This window comes from Cydia strobilella, chromosome 10, assembly GCF_947568885.1.
Source record: "Cydia strobilella chromosome 10, ilCydStro3.1, whole genome shotgun sequence".
Lineage (NCBI taxonomy): Eukaryota > Metazoa > Arthropoda > Insecta > Lepidoptera > Tortricidae > Cydia > Cydia strobilella.
The window spans coordinates 13,843,096-13,867,862 of record NC_086050.1 but is presented as its reverse complement, the minus strand read 5'-3'; the positions used below and the strand labels follow the sequence as shown (position 1 = coordinate 13,867,862).

At 34.9% G+C, this 24,767-nt stretch overlaps 1 protein-coding gene across 1 annotated transcript in view; it reads right to left on the bottom strand.

Moving 5' to 3' along the window:
• LOC134744613 (spondin-2) overlaps positions 1-24,767 on the bottom strand; it is a 57,909-nt gene that overhangs the window by 6,628 nt on the left and 26,514 nt on the right. The window contains exons 2-5 of the mRNA XM_063678486.1: positions 23,543-23,805; positions 13,494-13,693; positions 6,606-6,710; positions 5,494-5,673 (exon numbers count right to left, since the gene is read on the bottom strand). Coding sequence (XP_063534556.1) covers positions 5,494-5,673; positions 6,606-6,710; positions 13,494-13,693; positions 23,543-23,732 — 675 coding nt within the window. The 5' untranslated portion in view covers positions 23,733-23,805. The remainder of the gene's footprint in view (positions 1-5,493; positions 5,674-6,605; positions 6,711-13,493; positions 13,694-23,542; positions 23,806-24,767) is intronic.

Sequence of the window (24,767 nt, the reverse complement as noted above, 5' to 3'; positions counted from 1 at the left end):
GCTCCGACATATCTGATGGCGACTGTAGTACTACTGTAAACTTTTTTGCTAATCTATATTGAGCCATACGAGTATCACAGAGCCAGTTAGGAAACTAGAATGATAGGTCCGAAAAAGAGAGTGTCAAATTCGGAAGTTAACTATAGTCTGGCAAACCCTTCGAGCAACACCGGCTTCCGACACGTCGGAAGGGAGGAGCCCAAGCGATATCTTACCGTACAAATCGTTCTGCCATTTTTTGCGGGGGAAAACGTGCACACAGTCGCACTTCTCACTCACTACTTGCAAAATCCAATCTCTAATTAGGATTGTTAATTTTTTTTAATGTTCTATTTCGAAAACCATTTCGAGATATTAGGTTTTTAAACAGTTTCCGACATTTGCTGCGATATAATAATCGAGGATTGAAGATATTTCAACAAACCTTTGACCTTCTCGCGAGGCTGAATATAATAATGTCATCGTATAGTAAAAGTTATCGAACCATAATAAATAAATCCGTCACTCACGTAATTGTCAAAGATGTCATTGTCATCAATTGTCATAATAAAAAAATTCAGTTAAACCGCTAGTTTCTTACGATTTGATTTATAATTTTTAATACCTAAACAGTAGATTTTGATTGATTAATATATCAAAAACCTTGTTTCCACTTGTGGGAATGATTTACAAAAATTATAGTCCGCGAAGACCTACGTGAAAGACGGTGTTGTCGTGAAGTTAATGTGGAATGGAATACTTCAAGTGTTACACACAATATTGCTGTGAGGATCACGTCGATGTAAGTATAAAATTAATATTATTTTACTACGAATATTTAAAAGTCCATTTTGGTGGTCGGGTCACTATTACCTATTTATTTTCTGTGATGATGTGGCCAGAATATCTAAAGACAAACCGTTTAACACAGCTTGTCCGCTACTAGCTCCGTTTTACTGATTTGAAGTTAAATTCAACAAACAGACATACATATATGTAAGTTGCAAGCAATAAATCATATACATACAAAAATACATAGTTATATTCAAAATACAACATGAAACTGAAAAGATAATTTCTAATTTCCAGGTACCTACAAGTTGCAGTTCAAGGCTCAAGCTGCTGATATCACGATCATGGCGGACAAAACTAAAGTTAATAAAGAGTTGTGAAAAATAAAACATGTCTTATTTTTTACTTTTTTATTAATTTACGAAAAACCTGTTTCCCAAAAAAGTGTATACATTATATGTTCAACATGTTCTGCACGTAAGGTTGACATTGAGGGCTTTGTTTAGTAGCATTCAGTTGAAGTTGATTTAGGTTCTACTCTTGTTGATCCAGAAAATAATTGTATAGTTTATTATTAAATCTATGCCCACGCCCAGGCACTATTCTTGCTATAACTTTACATTCTCCGCCTTCTCTAGAAATTTTGTACATTATATACATCCAATAAAACTAAGGTATATAACTTAAGGCAGATTTGTGGAATCAGCTTTCACAAATTTAGCGTATTTTGAGATTATTGATTTAGGGATTCAAATAATACGACGATATTATTTATAGATTCATTAAATAAACTGTTCTTTTATTTTTTCGTAGTTTTGCGAGGATAGCTATAAGCTCGACAGGGCACGAGCGATAGAGAGGCAAATAGAATACCGAATATCCGGCAAAGTGGCCAAATACCGAATAGTTGCCGAATATTCCTGGCAACTGTAATTGTATTGTAATATATCATATTATATAATGTCGTTTATGGTGACACTTTCTCATTTTGTCATTGCAAAGCCATTCCTGAGCTAAATAAAAGAAGCAATCATTTATTTTTATTACAAGGGGCAAAGATGTTATTTAATACCTCATGGTAACATATTGATATCCAAACATACGAAACGATACAAAATTGAACCACGAGAGAAGCGAATGGTTTAAAATTTAGAATATTGACAGTTGCGGAGGTCTCAAGGCATGAGGGTTAAACAAACTTTGTTACAGTGCAACACGTAATTCTTCACACCAACACGAGGAAACCATTTATTATTCAAATTAATTTATTAAAAGTTCTTTCTATCGGCCAAGGCGAGGGAAATATCTTTCTTCATAAAGGATTTCTTGTCTCGCCCGTCAAGTTTTATATGGATGGTGCGGTCATATCATAGAGTGCCGTCGCCCATTCACACCTGCAACTGGACAATATGAAGTGTAAATTACAAATTATTTTATTCATCATGCTTCACTGTTTGGTACCTAAGGAAAGTAAAATTCGCTTAATATGGATACTTAGAAAGATAAATCTGTAATATTTTGCTAACACCGAACGACTGCCTGCCCACCATTGGATAATTTTATTCTTACGTGTCGCATCGTCATCTCCAGAACCTACGAATCACTTTGCAGAAATCAATAAAAGGCCTGCTAAAAGAGCCTACCTGGCATGGTTTTGAGGGGACGTTTATTACAGACTTCTAAATCCAGCCGCACGTTTCTGACGGCCGAGTACCTATACGTGATGCAGGTGGATCAAGTGCGCACTCCCCCCGTATATATCACGAACTCCATGAGTCCCGTTTCCGTCGGATTGCTGTGTGCGGTGGTCACGCATTTAGGCAAGAGGATGGGGAAGAAAATTTCACATTGTGAACTTACCTTAATGTTAAGAATAATTTTTCCTCTGCATTAATTTTATTTGAGTAATTTGATTGTATTTCGTCAATTATTAAGTCTCATTCAATGTTGAATTGCTTTTCATTTAATCGGCAATATTATCTGAATAAAGGATCACCATTAAATATCAGATTTTTTATTAATATTGCGTAGCTGCCTTCGTCGGACTCTGACTATTGTAGAAAGGCAAACTGGTCTTCTTTTTCATGTAGCATGTAGCATTATCGTCACTCGCTTCTTCACGTAAAAAATACAAAAGTAAATTAGTATTTTATTTGTACGTATGACATTATATGACTTGACATTGACAAGCCATCAACGAACGCTGTCGCGACTGCACGCCGCAACAGCCGCAGTCGTGCTGCTACAGTAGTGCGGCACCGCGTAACGTCGCAACTGCAGTGCAGCGGCAGTTACAATTGGACAGTCACCTTAACTCTCAACAATTCGGTTTGTTCACAAGACCAAAGCTTCTTTGTCTCCAAAGAAAATTAAAATTAAAAACAAAACAAATGTTATTAGGTTAACAGTAGTATAATTTAAAACAGTACGTCAGCAGCAGCCATTGGTACGAGTAAGGCGAAGACTTAAAGTTACAAATTACGCAATTTGTATCTGTCTGACGCAGGGCTAATGTGTTGTCAGCTGTATTGTGGAACTCCACTCCTAATGGAACCGGCTTGTTAACAAAAAAATCTTTTTGCATCAGTTTTTAATCGCTGGACACAGAACACTATAAAACATGCAATGTAAACTAAATAGTTAATTTAAATTTCAAACCATGTTTGTAGATAATCAAGTGCATATTGTTTTAATTTATTATTAATACTCTTTACTCATACTTTATTATGAATGTTACCTACAAAACTTGCCATATGCCTTGGAGGATAATAGCAAATGGAGACGCCTTGTCTGTAATTTTAGATACAAAACAGTCTGCCGATTTTTGCGGGGGAAAAGCACGTCAAATGTATACGTAACATAAAAATAGCCATGTTCTGACATCAGTACATATAATGTGTATGACCATTGGTCATAGAGTTTCGACAGAGGGGAACGCCTGTTAATGGCTACTCCGTTTGGTTATATCCTCTAAGCCATGTGCAGATCAGCTATTGCTTTGGATTGAAACGTTTTTATGCTATCATTTTCTTTTTAAGCGTTAACTGTCATAACGTAGAATTTAAAAACTTTTATGTAGGTAACAAAACAAATGGATTTTGGATTAAAAAAATATTACTGCTCTAATTATTAGGTACATGAAAACACACAGTGACTTTTACGGTGTTTTTTTTTACTTTTGGCCCCCATTCCACCCCTTAGGAATCAAAAAGTACCATATATATATATATATATATATATAAATCCAAGGTCAGTCGAACTAATCTTAAGTTAAATCTGTTCTACTGTTGTTATGTGTATTTGAATACTAACAATACTAACATTAACTATTTAATTAGTTCTAGATTTCTAGATATTATTTTTAAAACGGTATTTTATAAACTGGAATAGGTAGTCTTAGAACGAAGTAGAAGAAACCTCCAAGGATCAGACTAAGACGCTAACCGTTTGAAAGCGATACATGAGAATGTTCTTTGCTTATTACGTAACGATGTTACTATTATCGTTTGTCTTCTTACGCTCAGACATTTGAGAAATGCCGCAGATCTTACAGCATTGAATGTTACCCTCATATTGCTTATGTCAGAATTTTAATAAATTACAGGAGGATTATGCTTGACAGTTAGAGAGAGAGGCAAATTAAACAAATTATGAATGAATGGAATTACACACATCCGGTAAAATAAAATGGAATGAGGGCTACCATTTTTGTGCTCATTAGTTGGCGCCTCTGTAGATGTAGGTCCAAAAAAACAGATCTCAAAATTTTTCTATACTGGCACTTTTTTTAAACCACTAACATTTATTGAGTTATGTCTTTTACCATGATTAATCAAAGATGGACACAGATTTAACACAACTATGAATAAGGAGTGAAAATTCCCGATAAAAAAGCTTAAAACCCCCCAAACTTCTATGCATTTGACATTTTAAAAGACCTCCATCTACACTAGCGCACCTAGCGGCGAAATTAAACGCGGTAGCTATCATTAAGAATTCAAATTTTAACTATAAAATAGCTGATGTTGTTCGAGCCTATATATATGGAGTTATTTAGTTTGTTGTCCAAATTTCCTAAAAGATGGCGTTGTTCCAAACGCAAACTAGGTAACGCTAGTTTATCAATTTTATCATAGAATCTGATAGAGGACACTGTCAAATATGAAAATAAATGATTGGTAACGTAACAACTTGTTTTGTTTAAACACCGTTTCATGTTTATACTAAGATTAATTTAAAGGCATAAGGAAAAATTGCACAAAATAACTAGGTTTGGTCGGGTGTAGGTTCGTTGTTTATTAACAAATTCCGAATGTATTCATTTCGTTTCAAACACAAATCAGTTTTTCTTGTTGAGAACATAATATAACAGGTATATTTTAAGAACTTTCGGAAAATTCAAGTCTTTTATTACTGATTCATATCCACCACATCTTTACTGATCTGATTTATCAGCACAGCATCAAATTAATGGATGTGTCAGTGCCACAAAAAAGTCATAATTAGATTACCTACAAATCTTGACCTACTTTTTTAAAATTCTTGCACTCGGCGCCGTCTTTAGAAAGTGAGACAACACATCTAATCAGAAAAATTACTTGGGAAAGTAATCTCTTACGGTAAATACGAGTACAATAAGCCCCCGACCGTTTATGAGAGGTGTGGGAAGTAAATCCTTGTGATAGTGAACGCGTGGGCTCAGGGCTGTTAGTCGAACCATACCTTAATGAACTGGAAAGTGGCTATAGGCGGCAGTCTCCTCAGATGCGGGTAGAAGAAGGAGCCAGCAGGATGTGAAGGATACTTGGAGGTGATGCGGTAAGCGACTCCTTGAGGAGCCGTCGGCCAGTTGGGTGCTGTGAACGTGAACCCGTTGTCTGTGCCGGCATCTAGTGGGTCCACCTGAAGGATAAAAATGTTTAGCAATGTACATAAATATTATTATATTATCATCACGATAGCCTACTGCTGAACACCGCGTGCCACAAAACATACTTTACCTAACGCTTTACGTATTTAGTTGTCCTTTTAACGGCCTCCTTAGCCTAGTCGGTAGTGACGCTGCCTACGAAGCTGGATCGAATCGCGGTAAGGGCATTTATATGAGTATTCATAGCAAATATTTGTGCCATTCTTAACCAAAAGGGTACTTATTGTCGGTTGTCACTAAGTCGCCATTACCATATAGCTTAAATTTGAAATCAACCTTATCAATAACCGAGAATGTGGTACCTTTTGGTTGAAAACGTCACATTTGCTCCTAAGATGGATGTTTTCTACGTATTTAAGTATTTAATATATTTATATATAACTTATTATATCCTTCACAATCTGATTAGAAAGTGAATCATAGTAAATGTAGTACTATTAGCATGTGCCTCATTATAACTGTGAAATAATAGTCAGATACCATTCGATTCCATTTGTAGAAATTATGATTTATCTACCCTGAGGTTTCCTTAAAATCTCTTCTCAATTTGATCGCTATTTAATTAGCGACAGTAGCGAGGCTTTTGTACATCAATAGACGTCTTTTGCTGATGAACTTTTACTTAGCTAGATTTTGCTGATGAACTTTTACTTAGCTAGAGTTCACTGATGAACTTTTACTTAGCTAGAGTTTGCTGATGAACTTTTACTTAGCTAGAGTTTGCTGATGAACTTTTACTTAGCTAGAGTTTGCTGATGAACTTTTACTTAGCTAGAGTTTGCTGATGAACTTTTACTTAGCTAGAGTTTGCTGATGAACTTTTACTTAGCTAGAGTTTGCTGATGAACTTTTACTTAGCTAGAGTTTGCTGATGAACTTTTACTTAGCTAGAGAATTCTAATACCTCTATCGTTATGCTGTCCAGCCAGTTGCCGTCAACGCAGAGGTCGAAGCTGTCCACTCCCACGAACCAGTCGGGGGAGGGGATCATCCTGGCCATTACTGATACCTGAAACAAACATTTGATGTTATGATAATACTTCTTGTTATTTAATTACCATTCGCGTTAGGGGAAGAGCAGCTAAGTTCCTTCGGTCGGAATATTCGTTGGCAACCGCTTTTATGAGAACTATTGTTTTTTTATAAATATTATGACCGAGTAGATGTGACATTTAAATTATATTAATCGGATAATACGATATAAGTTATAATAAACAGCTATCTCCTAATAATATCCACCTTTATTATAAATTAGAATTAGACAGTTGTTTGAAAAGCTATGTTTGCTATGGAAGTTTACAGTATTGGTATAAGTTAATGTTCACATCACAATAAGTCGATATACGTGGGCGCTTGTTTTCAGATTAATGTACAGGATGGCCCAAAAATGCGTCGACATTTTTTTGCTGCGGCATATTGTTTATAATTTTAATAAACGTATGCGTTAGTGTATCAAAGCTAAAAGACAATATTTTGAAGATAATACGTTTTGTAACAGTTAAATTATTGTAGTTATGAATAACATTTTGTAAAAAACGTGTATAGTAGGAAAAATATTTAAAAAATATATATATTTCTGGCATATTTCTGGACGAACCTGTAATTCTATTTTTTCTCCGTAGCAAGGCGTAATCCCTCTCAATTAAAGACAAAAAGGGTCAGACGCAATTATATCTAGCCGGTTTTGCTGGTAAAATTGAAATAAATCTCATCACACGTCAAGCGCGCAGGTGAGCCGTGGTTTAGACAGTCGGTAATTAATATGTCGGGGGCAGGCGCGTCCTGCCCGAGCCTTACTTAACCTTTGGAATTCGCGATTGTAATATAACTATACCCCATTTTCACTGTTGAAATTTATTGAAAATCAGGGTTGGCAAAAGTATCTATCATAGGGAACCTGAACTTCACCGTAGGTGCTGAATTTCGCTATATTATATGGTGATTTTAAATATTACACGATTTTTTTTTGATTCGCATTTGCAACAAAAAACATTTTCGAGGAAAATAAATAGGTACCGTCAACCGGGGTTTATAGGCATGGCTGGGGTGAACAGGGACAAAACTTAAAATGTGATTTACCTGAAGGTTTCTCAAAAAATACCCACTCAAATTGTATCATTCGATTGAAAACAATAGTAGATTTTGTACGATACAATTAGTGTAGGTATTTTTTACGTTTACATTAATCACTTTTTAAGTTTTGCCCCTATTCACCCCAGCCATCCCTATTAACCCCGGTTGACGGTAACTATATTTGGTGGTTGATAAATACTGCAGTACCTATATTTTACTTTGGGCGGGTAAAGGCCTACTTAATGTCGGTTTTTATTTACTTATGATGACTTATACGAAAGCTTAGAAGAATAAATTATTAATGCATTTGCAATTTGAAAGGTAGGTATGTTATAGATATAAATTCTACAAAGAAAAAGAAAATTTATCAAATTCGTTTTACATTTCATTTTAAATCTCCTTTTTAATCCACTTGCCGTCCCGGCGGCACACGTTCCTAATCAGTCCTCCCCTGAGGATGCTACTTACGGGTGCCTTCGTCAAATTACCCTCCACATTACATTCATTTCGCATAATTAAAATGGAATTGACATAAATTATTTCCGCAGGGACCCATTTCTTAAAGCTCTATTCAATTATGTGCCTATAGTAGATTGTTAACCTAGGGATGAAATGCACTCATTTCTGCCGAGGTAGTTTGGAGCTCGAACACTTTTCATTTCGAATACGAGGAAAGTAAAATATGACTAAGTATATTTTTTCATAGTATTTCTTGAGGGTACTTTCAATTAACAATTTAGCAAAAGTATCGTTATGTATAGAATGGGGAGTTAAATATCAGAATGGAAATTGTATAACGAATCCCACCAAAAACATTTCATGTAAAATGTTGCCAAGACGAAACCATAAGACTCGCACTGTCAAAAAGGTATCAGATCTTTTGTAGAGCCAAGTTTCTAACTCTACAGGCCGTAACTTCACAAACTGTTTATGTAGGTCCCAACTGTCGCCCCAACTTCCGATATTGTTGTTTGCGTATTATGGAAGTTTGCGGAATAATTCGAATTCTTGTTTACCGAGTCGGTGTCTCTAACACCGAAGTGTGCCCGTATAGGTTAAGTGGTAAGTGTGAACTCCAAGATATACTCGTATTATGTGTTAATTGGGAAAGTTTTAATAAGCCTACTGTCTTAGCTAGGTTTAAATATAATCCTGGGCTGTATAAGAATTTATGCCCTATCTATTTCTTATTATCTCTTCTTCAAGGTATACTTTATCTTTAAAAGAAGCCAAAGTAAACTTTGCTTCGGTAGGATTGTGTCTAGTAAGACACGTAAAACTGTGGTCATAATACTGTAAAAGCGTGGATACATTTTTATTACCACAATTGAACCAATCTGTCAACTAATAAACTTTGCTTATAGAAGGAAATAAGAAAAGAGTACAGAGAGAGAGAGAATGAGAGAGAGAGAGTTGTTAATACATATAAATATGGTAGAAGAGCGGACCGCAAAATTTCGTACCCTAAAGCGCATACCCGGTTTGAAGCTATAAGCCAAGTAGACTAATACAATGAAAGTAGGTACAAACTACAAACTCTACTCTACCTTTCAGGCATGTTTATCCGAAAGCCTAATCCATTTAGCCCGGCCCTACTCACGAACAGAAAATGTCCGTCAAACTCGGTCCGAAGGTCAGCGATCATATAACACGACTTATGGTTACAACATAAGTAACACAACGTTGCTTGCCTAACGTAAAAATATAAACAAAGATGCATTTACAAAAAAATATGAGCCGTACAAGCAATATAATTATATTTATATGAAAATAACAGTATTACGAATGGTAGCATAGTACTAAACAAGTATGAGAGATAAGCGTTCTCTTAGTGTGGTGGATACTGCGAGCCTAAGTATGATTTTCACGATATGAAGTCTATAAGGGGTAGTCTGTGGTTGAGGGTTATTGAGTTTGCTCCCTAATAAACAATATCAATACGTCTCAGATACATAAATGTATTTTCTGGTACGGATAAATCAATCTCGGTAGGCTGTAGTTACCGATAGTTATTGGTAATCACATCTGGTTCGTTTCGCAAGATAGATATGTGCGGTGAAGCTGAAAGGGCGATAATGATGGAACTACGCATGTCTATCCAGAAATAGTACTTCGTAAACCCGAGAGCCAAATATATAGGTAACTATTGATCCGCATATTATTAATTTGTACAAAATAAGAATGATACATAATATTGCAGACTCGAGGGACGTCCAGTCCTCTCTACCCTCAGCCCTTACACCAGTCAACGGCGGTGAAGGGCAAGCCCTTGAGTCATGTTAGATGTTGCTTTTTGTGGGGGCGAGTCACCGTCTATGCCGGAAATAAAATTGCATACGGTTTTATTAGGCACGCGTCCGGTTTTTATTCCATAGCCTAGTATTTAGCCCATCGTTTTCACCCTACCCGAGTTCGTTTTAGATTTCATCAACTTCCAATAGTATTTACACCCTGGCGGGTGCTGCCTCTGCGTGCGTGCCTGACACGAACAAAGGCAGCATCCGCGCGGTGTACCCTTTACATCTCATTAAAGTGTCAAAAGGGCATCTACGTCTTGACTTCCCAAATGCCCGGAACCCCAGTGTTCCGTGATGGGTAAAGACATACATAATATCATTTTGTTTATCATTTAATATGAATACCTAATTGATATTAGATTAGATTAGATTAGATTAGATGATTTATTTCATGAAAGACAATTTACATAATAAGTTTGCATTAATGTCAAAAATATAAGAATTTCTATCATGATCGTCAAAATAAAAATAAAAATGAAAATAATAACAATACTAATGAAAATAAAATTATAGCTCCAATAAGGATTGTCAACACAATTACAATAAGAGTAAGTAGATAAATACTTACAAATCCAAAATATAAGTAAATTTACAATGTCAAAACTTACACTAAAACAATAAAAAAAAAAAAAAAAATATGTATATAATATTTATGTATATAATATTATGTAGGTAATAGACGTATCGATGGGCACGTATGACGCGCAAACTATGAGCCGAAAAACGTATTATGTATTATAAGTATATTATTAGGGAGGGCCAACATAATTTGTGCCGTTCGGCTATCAATGCTATTTAGGAACAAATAATTACTCGAAATAAATACTTGAAGGCATGTTTACAAAAACAACATAACTAACATTTTTTGCGGATTTGAGTTTTTGGTATCATAGCATTCGTCTAAGCAGGATCTACACGTAGAGCAAAATATAGTGTCCAAAAATGACCCCAATTATCCAAAATCAGTCCCCAAAAATATACCTATTTTACAAAAGCTACATGTCTACATTGTTTTGACAACAGCAGCGGATGTGAGGATTAAAATAAATCCACTATTTTAGTAAGATAAATCTGTACCTCTCTATAGAATACAAAACATAATTTTATTTCTATAGAAACTTGTTTTATTTTCTTACAAAATGAACATAACTGACAAAATTTTACAAAAATAGCATAAGTGACGAACTTATTTTTCAATTTGTTTCCAAAAATACTGGTCTTTGAAATGTGTAATCGTATATTTCGGAACTATTGGCCACTTACTAAAAGCACCTATACAATATTTATGTCCAATAACTAATATATAAGAAGACATTTATTTTAGTTTTTTTCGTTTCCTGTAAATTCATGTCTAATGTAGTTGTTTTTGTAAACATGCCTTCACTTGTAGACCACAATAATTTGCTGATAATGGTTTAATAATTATATAATTACTAAACTCAAATGTATAGTTTATAGAATTTTGCACCCTTATATTTAATTAAGGAAACTGTAGGTCTAATTTTTAAATGCAATGTTTTATTATTACGCACAATGTCAATTACCGATTGTTTCTTAATAAAAGAATTAAATAAAAAATACATTCGTACGTTCTACAAGACATTAAAGCTCTCCAAATGGGCCTCTACGTGTTGGATCTATATCCCCACACAAGCCTATCAAAAGACCGGGATCTAAGGAGATACAAATAATAATAATACAGTCTTACAACTAGATACCTATCTATGCGCTATGCGTCACACATTACCATTAACGTTCTTGCATTCGAGTAAAGTAACGTTCGATTTAAACACACTACATTTGCCGCCACCGGCATTGCCGTTAATTGTAAACGAACTGAATTGGACAGATAAAACAAACGCGATGCAAACGCGATAAAACCGCAAGTATTTATGAAACAGTACCTTTACTTTTCCGAATGAAGTATGTAGGTTATGGACATGTTTAGCTTCATTTCATTTACGCACCGTTTCGTAAGCTTTTTCAGTTACGATACCGGAAAATGTGTAAATTCATGTGGATTAAAATAAACAATTATGTTATATCCGCACCTAATCTAAGATGATATTTATTTTGTAATTCAATTTTCATCAAAATTTTGCCAACCATTAATAAAATTCTAACAGCGGCTACTAACACAATGATTTTCATAAAATGCATAGTAGTTAGTATTTTATAACATACCTAATGATCTGTTTGACGTTCTTTGTTACTTTTATGACGGCCGTGAAATAACCATTAACCCTTTGAATGTTCTTGTCAAAAATTTGCAACTGAATTAATTACATACCTTAAAATTGTAAATTACTGTCCAAATTCTCTGGGACGTGTACGGGACAAGGCATACGAAAGGATACGCGTCCTGTTTGGCGTTATGTTTTAGGCATTAAAATACTGCAGTTTGACTTTATAATACTTTAGTTGTCTTCACCAAGCCGAATTAGTCAGGGTTTTCCTTTTGTTCAGAGTCAAAATACTGCTCTTAATATTCTCATCATAATAAAACCTCCCCCTTTATTACAAATTTGACTCGATACATTTTTACTCGATAACAACAGTTTGACGTATCGTAATTGTTGTTTGCTCCCGAGGGCTTTAATTAGTGGTGAAATACGATATTTCCAGGCATTGTGGAAGGCTTTGTGTTATAAGTACCAACGTTGGTTAAATTGGGGAGTTATTGGCGTGCGAAAGTTTATTTTTATTGTTCTGTATTTCGGGGATGTTTTGTTAACGGATTCAGATTTTACTATGAAAATGTAGTTATTATCTGTCTGTATTTTATAAGCTACCTACTTTTAATGACGCCGTAAAGGCTATTATTCGTGTTTCTTACAAGACAGTGATCTTGCGTAGGTATATATTTTTGTAAAGACATTCGCTCCAAACTCAATTTATATGTTATAATGCTAGGTCAATTTGAGTAAATTCGAAAAGAGGTCAATTTCGAAATTTCCAAATGTCGTATGTATATTTGAAGAAAGAAAAGGTAGGTACGAGTACAATATTATACTGTAACTACTTTGGCAATATCTAACTACAACCCTTTGATAAACGCTGTGTCTCGGTGATGTTGCCCGAAATTACCTAACATAGCGTACCTTTACACATTAAAATAATTATTACGGTTTTAGACTTACGTGTTATTTTATTGTTAAATAGTATGTCTCACGATAGTTTAAATTAGATTACCTTTACACAGTTGACGTCGACAAGGAAAACTACATTAGTCCCAGCCGCCGCAGTGCTTCCCAGGTAGCAAAGTGACGTCGGCGACGTCGTAATGACGTAATAATGACGTCATAAATGCTACCTGGGTTATACGTTCCTAGTAGTCCGTCCGAGCCAAGCGCAGCTGCGCGCCAGACTTGACCATTGTTCTACATAGTATACCTAGTATTCTGTTGATTGACATCACTTACTCTTGAGTGGTTCCCATCAACAAAGAACTCTGCCTCTGTCCGGCCTGCGCCCTGCATGACAGCTGGCGCGCCGAATACGTCCATAGTACCCGGCGCTGAACCGAGCGTTTCAGCGCGCCCGGACTCCGCGAACTGGCGGACTGGGGACGAGACCCGGCGGCCTAGGCGGAACAGCACATATGAGCGGTCGTGGGAGACGCCTGGAACAAAGAATAGCAAATATAGAGTTAGGAGACTTAAGCCGTAACGACAAATACAATCAAAAATTAAAAATTAACGGGATGACAGATGTGAACAAAATCCACGTGATTATTTCAATGAGGCCCCTTATTCCCGTTTTTTCAATGAGGTATTGAATAGAAATATTTAACTTCGACGTTAGAAATGAGTGCACTAAACTATATCGGGTACCTATAGAAAAAAAATAAGTTCAAAGTAAGTGAGTCTAGAGTTTAGTGTATTTTAGAAGAAGATGATTGGAATTAAATTAACAATTTTTTGTTTATTTTTTTCTATAGTTACCCGATATTAAAGCATTAAAGATAAAGTAACCGGAACATTGAGGAAGGGTTTTTGGGTACCTAGTTAAAAGTAAGGATACACTCAAATACGTAAATACAAATCGCCAACCTCTGCACAGTAAACAGAATGCGATTTCTAAAAGTACTTTCCCTATTGGATCTCTTTTGAGATGCAAAGACGGACTGAAAAAGCAATGAAAACTTTACGCTGCCAGCAATTCGTCCACGAGTTCCACGACTATTCGCTGAGCTGTGGGTAAGTACGTACTGCCCGTTTTAGGGTTCAATTCTAGAACTTAGATTTAAAGTTCACATAAAGCGAATGTTCGCTCGTTGGTTGAACCAATAACCTTACCACGACTGCCTTAGCAGTGTCAAACTAACATATTCTCTAACGTCTGTGTGACTTATTTTCTATACATCTCGCTCGCGCTAATATGCGAGAACGAGAGAGAATATGTCAGTGTCATAGGTACGGGTGGTAGCCATACTGTTCCGACAGCTACTATATGCATAGTATATATTATGCACAAAATAATAAAATACTAATAAACGATACATTGTTAAGTAAATAAATAAGTTTAATCACAAATATCACAATGGCGTTTTGAACCTATAATTCTCTAGGGCCCGGTTCTTTATAACGGTATTTTATAGTATTATGTAGTTCCCAAATATCAAATTGCAAGGGCATGGGTCCATTTCTCGAACCAGTATATAGACGAATAAGTAGTCCAGAAACAGCTGTCTTTGTATTTGATTATCAAGACACCACATTGAAAAGTGGGCTCTACAGACATATCCTACTGGCAGTCGAAGAAGTGAGATACGAGAGGTGTCAGCCATCAGTTATAACAAAGATAGATATAACTCCGTAATAGATGGATACAGTCTAAGGAAAAAACGTGCCTCGAAAATCAAGAAAATTTGATTTTCGTTCAGAGGGCGCTACTAGTTTTGGCCTACAGTCGAATAGATGGCGTAACAAACGAAACCGGTTTGTTATTTAACAATTTTAACGCATATCAGTGAAAGAACATGGGTCAAAATCATAAAAATAATTAATGCAAATAAAAAAAATCATTTATCTATATTTAAATACATTCTATCGTATTTTTATAAATCTTCATTTTTAGTTTTAAAGTGTGTCGACAGATGGCAGTGAATTTACTGGGGTTACAAAATTTACTATGACAGTACCGCTCTAGTATAAGTTACTCTATGGTTATAACAAGGCAAAATGAGTCGCTGAACTTCAAACTCGGGTAAATCCAACTGTCAGATTTTGCGATTTAATGTTGTGCTTATGCCGATGACTGATGCTACTACGAAATACCTGTTCTTACCAAATAAACTAGACCGCTATCACTTTATTAAAACTAAACTTGCCAAAATGCACGTATGAATATAAAATTAAATCTTAATAGCGTTGGGATTTGCTGCTTGCTTGTTTTTTATAGTTTACCGAGGTTTAATTAAATTTTTCCCAGCGCTATAAAAATCTCTCTTACCTGTATTATCAGGGGCTCTGTCTCGGTTACGCTTTAATTACGGCCTTTATTCTGGTTTTATCTGTATTTTTGTATTATGAAAGTTTAACTAAGATAATAATTGCATGCTATCACAACCTTACAGAAAATATTACTGTCCAAGTAAAGAAAAAAATGCAATTTAAACATTTCTCTAACAATTAAGAAGAATTTAAATGTAATAACACGATACAGGCCTCGTGGAAAGCAATATATAATAAGTATATTCAGGTACCTACTTAGTGAGTAAAGTGTTCAAAATGAGGTCGAACGTACGACAATATTAGTCATAATACCTAAGGGAATCCTAGTTACAGATATTAATACTATGTTTACGTAACGATGAATCAACGGCTAGTGAACCCAGTTCGCTGCCAATTGGCAGTCGCACGCGCACTTGGGATAAACAATACGCGAATTAAAGTAGAACGACACACGCTACTTCACACTTCGGGGACTTGCGCTGTTTTTCAAGTGCCTATAGTTGCAAGACTTGTTTGAATAATTTATTTGTGCGCAGTGACAGGTGCAATGAAGCGGGCTTTAGGAGGGAATTAATTCTTGGTAATTGGGATTTGGGGACTTTAATTAATTTGAACTTCATTCCCATTGAGTGGTTCTATACAAATAAATTTTATAAATAAATCTGTTATTTTGGTGGTTAAACAATATTATGTATTTGAATTTATCGTTCAGCCCATTGTAGTTCTGTCTGTATAATGATTTTAATTTCCAAAAGTGATAACCTAATACTTAAATACCTACATGTAAAAAGTGTTATTTTTTTAAATAAGTGGTTCTTTAGAAAAAATGCGATGCTATGTAGCAGGTAATGTCAACTCTAAATTCCATGTAAGAATTTGACTTATGATGCTGATTATTTTATAGGAACACTTATTTAAATTTGTAACCTACTGAACGATTATTATCAGCGTTATTTTTTTTGGTGCTCCTCAATAACTAAAGCTCTCTTGCGGAACTGGCAACCTCAATGTGCTGTGCCTACATTTCTTTTTGGTGAACTGAGTCATCCTTGGCCTAATAAACGAACTGTGTTATAATTAAATCTTGAAATGACTTGCCTACTTATTTTACCTACATATATATATATATACGTAAAAGTTCCGACTGACTGACATAAATCAACCCAAACCTGCCTAATATTTATTCATAGACAGGGTGATCAATCCAAATGGGTCAGTAGGGAGAAGTCTGATACTATGAGAGATCTGTTCTTAATAGGAACCATGGCTTCGATTTTTGATTTAATAATAATGGCATTTTTTTTTTAAATCTTTTATACATAACCTTTATACTTTCAGGATCAATTATACAAACAAATACTACACGCGATTATATAAAGAATATTGACCAGGTTCGATTACCGGTTATGTATGAGAGTTAAAAAAAAAGTTTGAATGTCATTATTATTAAATCTAAAATTGACGCCATGGTTCCTTAGAACAGATTTCGCTACCTCTCATAGTTTCTGATTTCTCCATACTGACCCATTTGGATTGATCACCTGTATATGCGTGTTATATTACTCATGAAACTAGTGCTACAAAATTAATTATAATCATTGAACCAATAAATAATTAAATATTTCATTAACAACCATTAAAGCCACTTAAGCCATCAAAATGTTTGCCTGACCATTTTAAATAGGCCGACAAACAAGGCAATCCTATATTTACTTTCGGCCCTTGGTTGTTTTTACCGCGAGGAAAATTGCGTTGTAGCAGAAAATAGATTAGTATATACCTAGTTAGTCATTTACGCGTGCCATACAAATACCCACACCAACTTGAAAGTGTTTTAAATATGTATAACATCAACTGTTTTTGTAATATATACTATAAGCGAACAAGAATAAATGGAATGGTTGTTATAATAAGTTAAATATTTATAACACCAAAATATTTACGTTAGTTATTTACTATTTATCTACAGTTGTACACACTTCAAAGAATACAGGTAATCGATATGATGTATTTTATTTAACTAATAAAGAGTTAATACCTAATTAAGTATTAATTTAAAATTAATTAGATTATAAACGGGGCTACATTTTCACGTTATAGTTCTTGTTTAGACCTCTTCTAATTACGCCTATCTTCCGTGTAAAAGCTGGGGGTACGGCAGTGCCCTCGCCAAGTCGAGCAATACAAAGAGGCACGGCCGTACCATCCTTTTCTCGAAGCCAGTCAGTCCATTTTCAACGTCCTGTAGTTTTGTGTTGGCTAAAGCTAGAACCCTGATTTTTCAGTGACACATAGGGCATATATATGTCTTAGATATATTCTAAAGCACATTCAATTTGAACTTGTAGTTTAAGAATTATTGCACGTCAACGTTCCTTAGTTTTGTCACTGACACACTCACGATCATCATAATTCTATGGTACTTCTAGCAGACCCACAAGCTTAAAATTTTAAACATAAGTATTTTTTCGCTTATCAAGCCACAATAAACCTAAAAATATGGCAACGTCACGTTTTTAGGATTTAAGAACTGCATAAGTAAGTTTGTAATCCAACTAAATATATGCGATTACAAAGTTACTTTTGCAGTTCCTACAAATAGTAGGTAAAGTAAAGGTCTACGATGTCCGATGTGAGTATGAAGATGTGTATAGTTATAATATGTCTATGTCTATGTGTATAGTATGGCTATGAGTATGGTAAGGATACTCGTATTGCTTTAGCGCGGCACTATGGCCATGAGTATTGTATAGGTATGAGTACGAGTATAATGTGTGATGGGTATGAGTATGAGCTTTGAGAAAAGTGGTAGCTGACGTACAAGAAGTAGTACCCGAAAGGAAGGACTGCCTACAAAAAGAGTTGAGATCCCATCAAAAACATTACATGTAAAAAGATGCAAGTCTCGCAACGCAATTCTTCTACTACAAAAAAGTTTGTAAGTAATGTGAAACCAACTCGGTATTTTACTCAGTGCCAGGGGATGTTCAAACCGTATCAATATTAGATATCTTTATTGTTCAATACATATAATGACTTGGCAACCGCACACAATGCTTTACTCGTACTGTACTCTGTACTGATTAGCGTTAGATAGCGTTATGTTCAATTAGAATTATTTTTAATAGTTGACGATGATCCTTACGTCATTATTGAGCCGTGCGATGACCAAGTTATTGTTGCCTTGTGAGACTTGCATCTTTTTACATGTAAAGTTTTTGATGGGTTAAATTATTCAGAATTTCGAATATTTAGTAAATGTGGAAGATGCAGTATTATTATCATTGGCATATTTTAGTTTTGTAGGAACTAATAACAGATGTTCTATTTAGTTTTCCCATCAATTGAATTTTATAACAAAACTTCCGTGAGACACTGACATGTTAAATATATTATTACATGTCGAGCAATCATTGACTTTATAAACGTGTGACCCGGTTTAATATATTTAATTGAATTTTATGTTTAGTTTTTAACAACATTTATCAAAGATATTTTTATGTACCTATAACAAAAGTACCATACAATACAATAGATTTATTTTCTGACCATGTCCATTAGTCTTCTTCTTCTTCTTCTTCTTAGTGTACATGTACTATGCTCTCCTAATTTCACGTCGAATAGACTACTAATCTACTAAAAACATAATTATTTTAAAACGAAAAACATCAGGAAACCGTATAAGGCCTGCAAAATAGTTTTCATGTATATATACTCGTAAATACGTCCACCGCTTGAAAATTATCTAATTTCGTCAAAAAACACAGTGTAGTACAAGTTCGTAGCAATTTTAATTAAGACAAGCCTTCGAGCACTACAAAGGGTCTATTTAACTCCCTACACGCCAGGGATGGCGGTACATACCCTTGTATATCCCAGGGACATATCCCCAGTACATCAGCTGTAATTAGGACGGGCCACCTAAAACTAATGGTCGTGTTTTTCCTTACACTCCCCTAATTTTCTTTTTTTTTTGCTGGAAAAACTTGGATCTATGTCGGGACGTTAATTTATTTAGTACTCTAGAACGGACCTTATATTTGGACTGTGGTTAGTGAGATGCTGACATTCGTTGTTATTTTGTTGGGAACTTTGCTGGGAACACCTTCTGAAAAATACAAAAAAAAACGCTTCCAATTTTGCATCTGCCCTTCCACCTTCTGGAGGTCAATTGTAGATTATTTGGCACATCGTTCTGTATACATTTGGCAAACGCGTTCAGACTCAAGTCAATATTACTGGAACCCGGTTACCTTAACATCCACATTATTAACATTATTGGTCCTTTACAAACAAATTAAAGTATGCAGCTGTCCTTGTCAATGCTCGAAAATCATCGTCCGTCGACTATAATTTTATTAAGAATGTTACTGTATTTTATTCAATAAATAAATAATATCCCGCCATTATACTATAAGGGTTTCAAAGTATATATCAAATTTCTAACACATTGTTTAGTCAACATCAATAGTAGCAAATGAAAACGCGTCAAAAGTATCTGTCACCCTAAATTACTTGAATTGTTGTACATATCTCTTCTTTTTTAGTTGCTAATGGTAATGAATGGTAGTATACTTTTGACGCGTAGTCTGATCCGCTACTTTTGATGCTGACTGTTAAGTTAATATTGTTGTCGTAGAGTACGCTTCAAAGAACAAAACATATAGGGTAAGCATAAGTGCTGACCTGAGCAACACGGTTTATGATTTAAACATTTAATAGAATTCTCTAGTTAGGTAGGTAAGTAAGAAACGGTGACTACATGGAAACAAAATGATTTTCAGTTTCAAAATTTAGTTCAATGACAACCTCCACAGCAAGTCATACGTACAATAATACCACAAAAACAATAACACGAGTTTCAAGCCGTTAACCGCACAGAAATATATTCCACAGGATTATATCATAATTACACGGTTTTATTTTAACTACCTTTTCACCTACTTGTCAAGTAGCGTGAAGCAAAGTTCGTAATTAGGTTATCTTGGAAAAATGTATGTTTTGCCAGCGTTTAAAAACCTTATTTCTTTGGCATAAGCCCTAGTTTGAGCGTATTTCATTAGAAGTTCCGTATACCTAAGGCACTTGGTACTTTTTGCACAGGAATTAATCTACTAATTAGCTACAAAGTTACCAGAGTACTCAATCCGAAGCGTAGTTATTTAATAAAATAATAATTTTGGCCTCAAAGAGACCCGGGAAAATCTCAGAGTTAAACAGATTTCGCAACTTCAAAGCTTTCATTCTATTTTATGGGATTTTCGACTAAAAGATCTTTTAGTGATTTACCTTTTACATTTAATTTTATTAGCTACGCTTTTGCAGCGATTTTGGAATATTTCTTAAGAAAAAATCAGTGATAAGGTTAGCGATAAATTATAGGGTGTCCTAGCAAAAAATGCAACATTAAATTTGTATAAGTAAATAGATTACTAAATAGTGCTGTTAAACATCTATAAAACCCCCTATGAAGGAGGTTGGCAATTTCTTTGTTTTTTTTTTGCGTATACTAAGTGAGGCTGCAATATCGTAAAAATCGAGGCTGTATACAATTAACTACCTAATGTATAAGTACCAAGATTTTTAATATCTATAATAGCTTTAAGTAATAGAGGTAAGCCAGGTTACTTATAATATTATAATTATTGCCTGCTTTATTTACAATAAATTTCGTTTAACAGATTGATACATTCTAACATGACGGAATTATGAGATGCAATTTACAAATTAGATATGTACCTAAGTGTGTACATCTACGAACAGCTTACCAGTTTTATCTACTTAAGATAGACGCTCACAACAATATTTCTCGTTCGTTTCGTGTCTGTATAGTTTAATATAGTTTTAATGTAGGTAAATCTATCTTGCAGATGCAAGTTCATAGTCATCCGAGCCTAATTCTGCAGAACCAAATCTGTCCTCTAACTCCGAAACGTGAAATTGCCCCGTGAAACCTAATAGAGCTGTCGCAAAGGCTTCCGGCAATGTCGATAGTTTTGTCTCCATTTGCATCCCTTCACAAAGTTTCCCGTCATATGATAGTGTTGTGACAGTGCCGTATTTCCTGTCCTATCGATAAGTGAAGCTATTTTAACGCCTGCCGCTGGCACGGCGCCAAACCGACTTAGGCAGCGTGTGGAAATTAATCGTCTATTCTGAGATTTTTGTAGCTTTGAAGTTATTTATGAATGGAGCGTATTTGTATTGGTTTATCTTGTTAAATTGTATAATAGGCTCTACGGTTATTTTTACTACGATTGGTTTAAGTATGCGGCCACGTATTTTTAAATTACAATGATAGATCAAAGGAAAGAGTGTTTTTTTATAGTTTGTGCAACAAGCTTTTTACGATATTGCAGCACAATAAAGCTTTAGATATTTACAAGTGTTATAACTACTTAAGGTTTTACAGAGTCAAGTGGCTCTACTAAACCGAAATATATTTAAGTAGTGTGTAAACAAAACACTGAATGGTTGCTTTAGTCCGGGAAAACAATGATGGGCTGTATCAATAGCGAACAAGTAAATACAAAGCTTGCCTGAGAGTAAAGGCACGATTCGAATAATGCTTATAAGAAGTCACAGCGGTACGATACCGATCTGTCAGTGTCAAAGTGACATTTCTTCAACCAAAAACGTAACTTTTGACACTGACAGATCGGTATCGTACCGCTGTGACTTTTTATAAGCATTGTTTGAATCGGGCCGTTAGTAAGTAAGGAATAGTAACATTTGCATTTCATACTGTGAATTTGTCAATAAAGATTGTATCTCAAGACTCCATGACAAATAAAAGCAAAAAACAGCATTGAATCACCCAAACGGAAACTACAAAGGAGTGTCCACAATATATATTAGTCTCTCTCGTAATTGAAACTGAATGCATTTTGTACGCAGTTAATCAAGACGAGCCGCTCTGGTCGCTGCAAAATGAATCATAGCGGCATCGGCATTGAATCATATCCTATTGTTTATTCAGAAGCTTCTCGGAATAACTCTGCAATGAATATCAAATCGAACGCCATATTTTTATAAATGTAATTGAATGAATGATAATTTGTATATAATTAAAAATTGCAATTGTTAGTTCAAATAACTTATTAAAATAATAGGAGGTATCTTTGTGTTTGTAGTTAGTACTTTGTATTTTCTATGTAGGATGTGTATTTGTACCTACAATAGTTGTAGCGAAAAATAAGTGACTGCCATAGAGTGTAAACTTGCAGCATTCGCAGTGTTGGTAAGTGAAAAAATAAACGTAAGTAATCCTCAACAGATCTGGCTACTATTATAATAAAATGTATGTGATATATATTGTATTGAAAATATGAGGGGGTGAACTTAAGCATGACAACGCTAGCCGTAGAAATGATGTATGTTCATGGAAAATTTTATTGTATTATTTGACAATTATCAACTATGTAATGTAAGCCAGTGTCACAGTCAGGTAAAACATATGAATGATCGTTAAAGTATACAAAAAAATAAAAAACTTAAAGAATACATTTAATTTGATCCGAGCAAGTAATAAAAGCGACACGAAGCTTTTAAGAATGTAAATTTGGGCAATAAATTTCATTCGTTGTTAGTTATTTCGACCAAATTCGCACAATTGAGAAAATTTATGCATCAACTCAAAACTTTGAACATCCCAAATCTGTGAATGAATGGATAATTAGCAATTATAATATTTTTACCTTTCTGTATTATTTTACCTTTGTAAAATGAGCAGTTTAAGATGCGTAGTAATTGGATCAGAGTAAGTGGTTATTCTTTTTAGTTTGCTAATTAATTGTTGTTCTTTAAATCGTAAATAAATATATGTAATACATTGTTTACATAATTATTTAAAGCGTTTATACTTTTATTACTTAAAATAAGTACATAGTTTTTATACATAAAAAAAGTAGAGGCAATTGCATATAACGTCTAGAATCTTTCTTTTAATTACGTCTATGGGGTATGCCTAGGCAATTAGCAGTGCATGAAATTTAATGAAGGAACTGTGTGCTCACCATAAACCCTCGACCACTGCGCCGGCGGCCGCCAATCCGGATAATGTTTCGGAAACTTCTCCCTTGTCCAATACGTGTGCAGCACCATCCGGTACACGGTCATCTTGTCCGGGTTACACGTGTCACTGTCGGTCGGCTGCAGTGCCACCGCGAGCGCGGGCAGCACTAGCAACAGGAACCACCGGGCCATTTTATCGACACGGATATCGACACGCGCACAACACTAGTCCATGTTCATTGTCACAACATTATGACGGTTGTACCTGAAACAATGGAACACGCTTGTTAAAATGGGAATTCTGTGTGATGTTTGAATATTCATATGTCTCAATGCAGATACAAGAATAGGATCTAACTAAATAAAGATAAAGCTTAAGCTCAGGTCAAAAGTAAATATAGCGTATTTAGATTTTTGATGTTTTATTTTACTTGTTTTATTTGACTTTCTCCGGGACCACGAGGACAATGTCGTCTTCGGAAAGTCGGAGGTAAATTTCAAGTGAATTTAATAAGCGTTTAAGTCCTGTTTTAGTGACTAATAATTGTTTCTTTTTTTAACGTGGCAAATAAAAAGCTGCTATTTTACAACTGTACAAAAACTGGACGGAAAACTGGAAACATGAAACAAAGTCAAACTTTTTCCTCTACATTTTATGTACTTATGAGAAAGGTACACTACCTTACAAACTTTGGAATAAATTTCCGTTTAAAAGAAATAAAACTTAAGAAGGATACAATCCTGTTGTGAAAAGAAAATTTGAACTAATGGCAGGTTCTCTAGAAAGAAAATCTCTCCAAGAACTTACACTGAAAACTACTTAAAGCGAGCCAGGGATCCAGCGACTGAGCCAGACAATAATAGACCTTACTGTTAAGCCTTAAGAACTTACGCGAACCCGCTTGCTCATGGTCGTACTACAGATAGGTAACTGAGATAACTTTTTACAAATAAAGAAAAACTCGCGATTGTGATTAAAATAAAAATATTTGCATGTAAAATATAATAGGTACTATGCTGTTGGACACACCCTTCATCAGTTGCATGGCAGTCATGGCATGGCACGCCTTTATAAAACAAACCATGAGGGCAATTCTGATTTAAAATTTGTAATGGTTTTGATCTTAATCGAATTTTAACTGTTGTGAGACATACTAACATTAAACGTGTCGCGCGAGCGGCGCGAGTGACTAAAAACAAGTGAGTCTAAACCGTAAAATTATTTAT